General features: G+C 41.5%; 1 protein-coding gene across 1 annotated transcript in view; it reads right to left on the bottom strand.

Moving 5' to 3' along the window:
* MYSM1 (Myb-like, SWIRM and MPN domains 1) overlaps positions 1 to 6,940 on the bottom strand; it is a 45,021-nt gene extending 38,081 nt beyond the window's left edge. Inside the window, exons 1-3 of the mRNA XM_006862490.1 lie at positions 6,876 to 6,940; positions 4,691 to 4,769; positions 2,642 to 2,712 (exon numbers count right to left, since the gene is read on the bottom strand). Coding sequence (XP_006862552.1) covers positions 2,642 to 2,712; positions 4,691 to 4,769; positions 6,876 to 6,940 — 215 coding nt within the window. The remainder of the gene's footprint in view (positions 1 to 2,641; positions 2,713 to 4,690; positions 4,770 to 6,875) is intronic.
* Between the last annotated feature and the right edge of the window lie 2,091 nt (positions 6,941 to 9,031).

Below are 9,031 nucleotides of genomic sequence, written 5' to 3'. Positions count from 1 at the left end.
GCTTGAGAAATACTGACCGTGTTCTTCCCTTTAGGTTTTCTAACTCTAAATCTTTGCACATTTTAGTTAGGCTTAAAAGGAACCATCTCAGAAACATAAGATCTCAGGGCCATCAAGAGGGAAGAGCATGAGTGAGACATGAGAAAAACAATGACAGCAGAGGCAAAGGCAGAGGCAACAACAGATATGGTGGCATAGATACAGAGCAGCTTCAGGCTCTAAACCCATGGAGAGAGTAAAGCTGAGTGCCCACGAGCAGGAGACTGGCTTAAAGAATGTACCCTTTGGGCATTCACAAGAAGCTTTCCTGACTGGAGAACTGCTATATACTGAGTTGGTTGAATAAAGAAGGTTGTAGGGTGGAAGCATGTCCGATCTTCACTTCATAGGAATTGGTCTTGGGCTGATTTTGAGTTTGATTCTCTTTCCCCTTGTGAAACTAGGGAATGTCAGACATGTTCCCCACATGGTTTTTGCAGTGACCCTGCTGGTATTTAAAATATCGGTGCATACCTCCCAGAATCACAGCAACACACAACCACCACAGTACGATAAACTAAGACAAGTGATGGTACATACAAACTGGATACTCACATACTTATGAAAGTTACATGAGAATTCTAGATGAACCAATTTCTTTCAATGCCTTTTATAGGTCTAAAAAAACAACATCAACAATGTTTATGCCTCAGAATTCTTACATGTATTAGGATTATATGTGAAGTATCTCTTTGATATTCCATGCAAGTAAAATTTTACTAAAGGTACTACAGAAACGGCTGCAAGCATACATTGACAGAAAACTTCCAGAGGTTCAAGCTGGATTCAGAAGAGGCCATGGAATGAAGGATATCATTGCTGATGTCCAATGGATCTTGGTTGAAAGCAGAGTATCATAAAGATGTTTACCTGTGCTTTATTGACTACACAAGGTTTTCGATTATGTGGATCATGACAAGCTATGGACCACATTGCGAAGTATGAGTATTCCTGAACACTTAATTGTGCTCATATAGGAATCTGTACCTGGACCAAGAGGCAGTTGTTCGAACAGAACATGGGAACACTGAATGGTTTAAAATTTAAAGATGTGATGGTGCTGGGGATGAAGACATAACATGACATTATCTGTCTTCTAGGAGCTTATAAGTAATACATGGTATCCTGGTGTGGCGCTGTGGGTTAATGTGCTAGACTGCAAAGTTGTTTGAATTGCAAGGTCTGCGGTTCAAGCTCACCAGTCACTCCCTGAAACCCTACACAGGGTCGCTATGGGTTGGAATCGACTTGACAGCACCCAACAACAACAATATGTAATTAAGTTCTCAATGGAACCAATGACTAGTTGTGTTCATTAATCTAGAAACTGTTAAACATCACACACAGATAAAAAAACAAGAATCACTAGAAGCCCATGGTAGAATGGCAGACAAGGATCTACAGATTTTTTTTGGGGGGGTGGGGTAGGTGTATTAGGGGATCAGATATTCATAATTTTATTTATTTATGTAATATTTATTTTATGCTTTTAACTTATATTAACAGCACACCCATAAATTGGTACATTAGGAAATGAGAATTGTTACATATTCTAATTCTAGGTTCTTGGACCTAACATCTCTGGGTTTCAACTTATATAACTGAAATTAGAGACTTAGACTAAGTGACCTTGGATTTAGAGTAAGCTCTGATTTAAATATTATATTCTTCTAACTCAATACAAAAAGTTTACATTCACTATGAAGAGATGGTTGACACCAGCAACTCAATTATATACTGAGTCAGACATTAGATTTATCATTAAAACAGGACTTGAGGAATAAAATGCTGCTTTTGCTAAAAATTTGTTGTTAAGTGCCATCGAGTCGGTTCCGACCCATAGAGACCCTGTACAGCGTTTCCGAGGGTGTAAATCTTTACAGGAGTAGAAAGCCTCAACTTTCTCCCGCAGAGCGGCTGGTAATTTCAAACCGCTGACCTTAAGGTTCGCAGCCCGATTCGTAACCACTACACTACCAGAACTCCTTGTGCCCCGACAACAGGAGGCTATAATCAGTTACAGCTGAAATCAATGTTCCACCTTCATTATCTTGAAGGGGTATACCATAGGGATAGTGTAATTTTTACCAGGTTAGACATGTGTTTTGACCATAAAAACAGCCCAGGGAAGATTTCAGTTTTTGATGTGGCAAGTATATTCATGTCCCAACTCCTTAAGGTTTAGGAGTATCTCTGGTCACGTGCCCACATTTAAGGTTGAAAGAGGTACTAATGCTCAGATGCCACAGTGACATCTGCCCCCCCAATAATGGGAAGATGGCTGTCCTTTCCTTAGATGACACTAGCTCAGTACCAGGAGTAGAGTTAGGGAGGTATTGTCAACTCCAAAAAAGCTGATGCCACAATTTATCCCATAATGGATGCATTAAGCATTTTTTGTTCCTCTTTAAAGCCTCACTGAGGCAATCAAATTTTTGTGCCTAAGAGACATTTCTTGCTAAAAACAGGTAACAATATTAGATAACAGCAGTCTGGGGCCAAATAAAACCCAGTTGACTCTATCTCTACCCTTTTACAATTTTTGCACGCACACATTTTTAACCCTGAAATCTCTATTTTTCTTATAATCATTAAAGGATATTCTTCTTCCAACAACATTTTCTCAATGACGGCTCTGTTCTCTTCACTGATGGTGCTATCCAGAGTCCAAGGCTATTAAAAAAAGAGAAAAATAGAGATTTTCTTCTTTATTTACTGTTCAAGTACTAACACTTCACCTACTGCCAAAACTTGCTATAATTATTTCCCCCCAAGTCACAATCTCTTCCTAGATGATTCAAAATGTATACATTTTCAGCTGAGACCACTTCTCCAAGTGCAAACTGTTTTATCTAACTGCTCACTCAACATTTCCACGTGGGCATCTAATTGCCTTCTCCAATTTAAAATTTCAAAACAAATTTCACTGCCACACATTTTTACCTGTTTCTCCCCTACCTTCCCAACTTTGTAAATGGCACTACCAGTCACAAAGTTCCTCAAATTAGAAAATTAGGGATCATCCTGAATTCTTTCCTTTTTCCTCAATCCCCATATCCAATCCACGAACCAGATCTAACTCCAAATAGAATTTAAAGCTGTATTTGTTTTGCTACCACATCAGGCCAAGCCACCATTATTTCTTGCCTATCATTACAAGCTTCTTAACTGATCCCTTTGCTTCCCAACTCAAAGCGACTCTCAGAAAAATTAATTTCCCCATTTGTATAAAACCATTTGCATATAATGTATCACACACTACGAATAAAATCTAAACTCTTGAGCATCATCTGAACCTGAACTGAACTGGCCTTGACGTGATAAACTCTTACCTGCTTCCCACTAGTCTAGACATTGGTCACTAATCAGAACCCTTGTGCTTGCTGTTCTGCCTCAAATGTTTTTTCCTCAACTTTCCCCATGTTTACTTATTTCTTTCAGTTTTCAACTTAAATGTCACCTCCTCAGTGTACCTTACTGGCATAATCTAAAATAAACTCCCCACCTTATTATTCTCAGCCAGATTCTTTATTTCCTTCATGTCTTTAGTTATCTAGTGCTGCTATAACAGAAATAGCACATGTGGATGCTTCAACAAACAAATTTACCCTTGAAGCTTGTTGTTGCTAAGTGCTGTTGAGTCAGTTCCGGCCATAAGGATGCAGTATAGGGTTTCTGAGAAGCGACTGGTGGATTTGAACTGACCCTGGGATTAGCAGTCCAGTGCTTATCTTACAGAGCCACATCAGGATCCCCTCTCAGTTTAGGATTTTAGAAGTCCAAATTCAGAGTGCAGATTTTGGAGAAAGGTCCTGGTCTCCTTTCATTGCTTGGAGATCTCCAAGTGTCTTGGTATCAATCTTTTCTTGGCTCTAGATGCTTCACAGTACAAGGTCCCTGGGTATAAAGGATGCACTCCACTCCTGGCTCTTCTTGGTGGTAATAGGTAGTCCCTTCTCTGCTCATTTCTCTCTTTTTATCTCTTGTAAGATAAAAAGTGTTGCATGCCACACCCCTGGCAAACTCCCTTACATCAGACCAAGGTCATGGTAGGATTAAGGATGGTGTATCTCACCCTGAATTCTTATTATCACATGAGACTGGTTTATGACATCATATTAAATCATCATGTAACTGCCAAACCACTGAAAAGTATGGCCCAACCAAGCTGACATATATTTTGAGGTAACACAATTCAATCCAAGACACTTCATTTTGTATAACTAATTTATCTATTCATTTACTGTCTGAATGCCCTTTAGAACGTAAATTTCTTGAGAGCAGGACCATGTTTATCTTGATTATAGCTGTATTCTCAAAACTGGCCTACTGTCTAACATACAGTTAGGTACTCAGTAAGTAACTGCTAAAGGAAGATATGAATTCTGCAATGATGCCCATTTTTTTTAGATAGGTTCACAAATCTGGTAAGTGTTAGAGTAAGGAGTTCCACTTTAATCTACTTTGCTCCCATTGCTTCCCAATGGTCATGTTTTCAAATCAAAAGAATGAAGCAGTTTCTTTCATTCTTCAAGTAAGAAAAATGTTTTAGCATATTATTTCAGTCACCAAGTTTTGTTTTGTTTTTAAGTTAAAAAAACTGCTACTCTGGGATAAATTAATGTCCCTAGTATTTTCATAAAATACTTACAATAAGGCCATTATCAGTTCTCCAGGATGTATCCAGATAGTGATCTTGTTGTAAAACCGATACTGCATTTTCATCAATTCTGTAATCAAAACAATAAATATGAAAGTGGTAATGTTATGGTAGCGTAGTGGTTATGAGTCAGGCTGTCAACCTCAAGGTCAGCAGTTTGAAACTACTAATAGTTCCGTGGAAGAAAGATGAGGCGTTCTGCTCCCGTAAAGATTTATAGCCTCGGAAACCCTGTGCAGGGTCACTATGAGTTGGAACCGACTCCACAGTACTTACCAACAACAAATGTCTATAACACAGTGAGGAGGCACGGTGGCTCCACAGGATAAGCACTGGACTAGGAACCAAAAAGTCAGTGGTTCGGGTCTTCCAGCTGCTTCACAGAAGAAAGAAGAGGCTTTCTGCTCCCTCAAAGATTTACAGCCTCGCAAAACCCTATACAGTATTGCTATGAATTCGAACCTACTCCAAAGCACTTAACAACATTAACACAGTGAATGACAGATTGTAAACAATGAACATATCTTTACTTCCCTTCTCCCTGTAACAAGCAGATTTGTGCTGCTTTTCTTAACAATTTCAGGGAGAACGACAGCATGTATTTAATTATCCCTCACATTTTATTGTAGCACCGCAGGAAAAACACTGGAGTGCTAACCACAAGGTTCGTCGTTCAAACCCAAAAGGTGCTCCATGGGAAAAAGATGACGCTTTCTGCTCCAGTAAAGATTTATAGCCTCGGAAACCCTATACAGGATCACTATGACTCCGAATAAACTTGATGGAAGTGGGTTTGATCTTTTGGTTTTAGAGTTCACAAAGCACTTTCATGTCCACTATCTCTTCTTCCCAATTCAAGAAGACCTTCATATAAAGTTGAGTCATATGAAATTGCCATTGCGTCAGCAACACAACATCAAATACTGACAATTTCATATGGTTATAAAACCTAATAGACTAACAAAGTTGTTCATAATATAAACTACTTGACCAGCTGAATTTAGAATTCAGGTCTTGGGATTCCTGGTCACCTAGGTCTTGGTCCTTTACTCAAAAGAGATATTGGAAGAACAATTTTAAAATGCTAACTATTGACTTGCTTTAAAAATAAATAAATAAAAAGGTACCTATTGATTTCCTTACTTGGGAAGAAGCCAAAGGATCAGACCTTGCAAGCGGGGGCTGCAGTTCAAAATCACACTGGCCTATTCTGCAGGACTGTTTTATAGTCAGAAACCTGGCCACAGACTCACAATATCAGCACTGTAGGGAGGGCACCTCCCATATGTCCCTTAATTATTTCATCTGATGCTCACAGCAACCTTAAGATGGTTCTCAGAAGTGGTAAGTGTCTTGCCCAAGGTGACAGTGTAAATTGTTAATTGCCATCGAGTTGGTTCCAACTCTTAGCAACCTTGTCGGTACAGGGTGACCAAGGTGCGGCTGGTGGGTTTGAACTGCCAACGCTGTGGTCAGTTGTTGCTGAGTACAACCTACAACGACCATGTATAGAGTTTCCAAGGAGTGACTGGTGAGCTTGAACCACCGACCTTGTGGTTGAAACCACCTTGCAGTCCAGAGCTTTATCCCACAGACTCACATCAGGACTCCTGGTTAGTAGTCCAGCGCTTATCTTACAGCAGCACAGAAGGCAACTGAGCTGTCCAACTCTAAAGCCTTTATTTAAGTCAAGCTGTCTTTCCGTCAGGAAGTTTCTCACAACTTTTCCCCACGTGAAAAAGGAAACCTGTGGCTAGGAGAGATGAAACGATTTGTCCAAGGTCATCACGGCTTGCAAGGGCTAGAACAAGGGTCCCTGTGCTCGGGTCCCGTTGTGGACCCTCCGGAAGCCGCCCCTGTTGCAGTTCTTGGCAGGTGTGGGGTTGGGAAGATAACTGGGAGATGCTGAGGCGGAAGGGCGAGAAGGAGGACTAGAACTGTTGGCTCGAGTGCAATGTGCCCGGCGGAATCGGCGCCCGACTGCACTCCGGTAAAAGGTGGTAAGAGCCGTTCCGACTCTAGCGCCAAGTATCCGCAGGGTTCAGGAAGCGCAAGCGGGCGGGCCTAGCGGATGGTCTTCCAATCCCCTGTCCCTTGCCGCACGCGCAAGATTCCCGAGGCCTTCTCCTTCCACCCACGCCCCCTGTACCCCAAAGAGACCCAGTCTTTGCCTCACCCGGACTGTGCTGCCGTCATCACCACATCCCCTTCGACATCCACATCAGCCTCTTCAGCCGCCATGTCGGGGCCTGACCCGGTCCTGTACGCAGGAGAGATCCCGCGAGAAGTGGAGAGGCGGGGGCGGATCCCGATGCGTCATAGGGGAGGAGATGACGCCTCGTTCAGCCCCTCCCACGAGGGAGGCGGAACTGCCAAGGAAAGCCGCTTTAGGTTTCATCCTTTTGTAAATACCCTGCTAAGTGGCAGTGACAGGGCTTTTTAGAATTTACGTTTTTGCACAAATACATTGAAGACCTACTAATCAAATTTGGGAGTCCTGGTGCGGCGCTGTGGTCTAATGTGTCAGACCCAAAGTCGGTTGAAGTTCAAAGTCTGTGGTTCAAGCACACCAGCTGCTCCTTGGAAACCCTATACAGGATCGCTATGGGACGGAATCGACTCTACGGCACTTAACAACAACAACAACAATCTAACTTGGAGTACTGGTGTGGCACTGTGGGTTACTGCGCTGGACTGCAAGGTCGATTTGAACCGCAAGGTTGGCGGTTCAAGCTCACCAGCCGCTCCTTGGAAACCCTATATAAGGTCTCTGAGTTGGCAGTGAACAACACCACCAAGTTAACTTGCAAAATAGGGATTTTACAAAGATCTTTCTAGACTGCTAAAAAGTAATGTCAGACGGCGCTTTGTGAACTTTGAAGATGGAAACTCCTTACCTGCTGGTTATTTAAGTTCACTCACTTTTAAAACATTTTTTACAGAAAAAGAATCTTTCAACTATTATGCAAAGTGTTAAATTACCTCTACTCTTAAAATCCACCAAACATTAAAAAATGCTACTTACGATTTTGTAATTTATTTTGTAGAGATCATTACAATTGAAAAATTACTCTCTTGACTATGAATATTTAAAATAACCCAGTGAGGTGGTGGCGATTATGTACTGTGGAGTCAGTTCTGACTCATAGTGACCCTATATGGGATTTCTATGGCTGTAAATCTTTATGGGAGCAGGAAGCCTCATCTTTCTCCCTCGGAATAGCTGGTAGATTTGAACTGCTGACCTTGAGGTTAGCAGCCAGACTGTAACCACTATGCTATGAGGGTATCTTAACCCAGTGAGGTAGGCAACTCTATTATCATCACTCATCCTAAATGATGAGAGCTCAGAAAGTTAAAATGACTGCCCAGTGACACACAGCTACTGAAAGACAACCAAGACCAGAATCCAGGTCTTTCACAAATTATGCTGAGGAGAATAAACACCATTTCTATTTTTAATAAAACACCAAACAAACAAACTATATGGTCTCTCAAGAAGGTAGATATTGACATCTATGTTCTGGTAGCGTAGTAGTTACGAATAGGGCTGTGGGCCACAAGGTCAGCAGTTCGAAACTACCAGCTGTTCTGTGGGAGAAAGATGAGGCTTTCTGCTTCTGTAAAGATACACAGCCTTGGAAACCCTGTACAGGGTCGCTATGAGTTGGAACTGACTCCACGGCACATAACAACAACAACAACAACAACAACATGACTCATACACATTTGCTAATGGGGCACAACTCAAAATGAAGAGAAACAGCTGTAAACATCCACTGAAAATCGGAACATGGAATGTACAAAGTATGAATCTGGGAAAATTGGAAGTTGTCAAAAATGAAACTTTCAGTCTAGGAGCAGAGGTCCCTGGGACCATCAATGGAGAAGAGCGGAGAGCAGGACCCTGTCCAGAGAAGCAGTGATGCCAGAGATGGAGGTAGAGGCGATAACGTGGAGAGATGGAACCCCTGGGGACTTTAGATCCAGAGAGGGAGAGGGGCTGTGTGCTGATGACCAGGGTGCAGGCTTATAGTGTATACCCTTTGGTTGGTTGATGATGCATGGAGGGGATTGTAATCATGGCAATGAAATGATATAAGATAGAATGAATGTAAAACTAATGTTCTCCCATGTAAACTATCACATAATTCACAATAAAACATCTAAGAAAAATGGAACACATAAACATGGATATGTTAGGCATTAGTGAGCTGAAATGGACTGTTATTGGCCATTTTGAATCTAAAAACCACATGGCTTATTATGCCGGGAATGACAAATTGAAGAGGAATGATGTTGCATTCATCGTCAAAAAGAACATATCCAAAT

Source organism: Chrysochloris asiatica, unplaced genomic scaffold (genome assembly GCF_000296735.1).
Source record: "Chrysochloris asiatica unplaced genomic scaffold, ChrAsi1.0 scaffold00048, whole genome shotgun sequence".
In the NCBI taxonomy this organism is placed as follows: domain Eukaryota; kingdom Metazoa; phylum Chordata; class Mammalia; order Afrosoricida; family Chrysochloridae; genus Chrysochloris; species Chrysochloris asiatica.
This window is presented reverse-complemented; position numbering and strand designations above follow the sequence as displayed.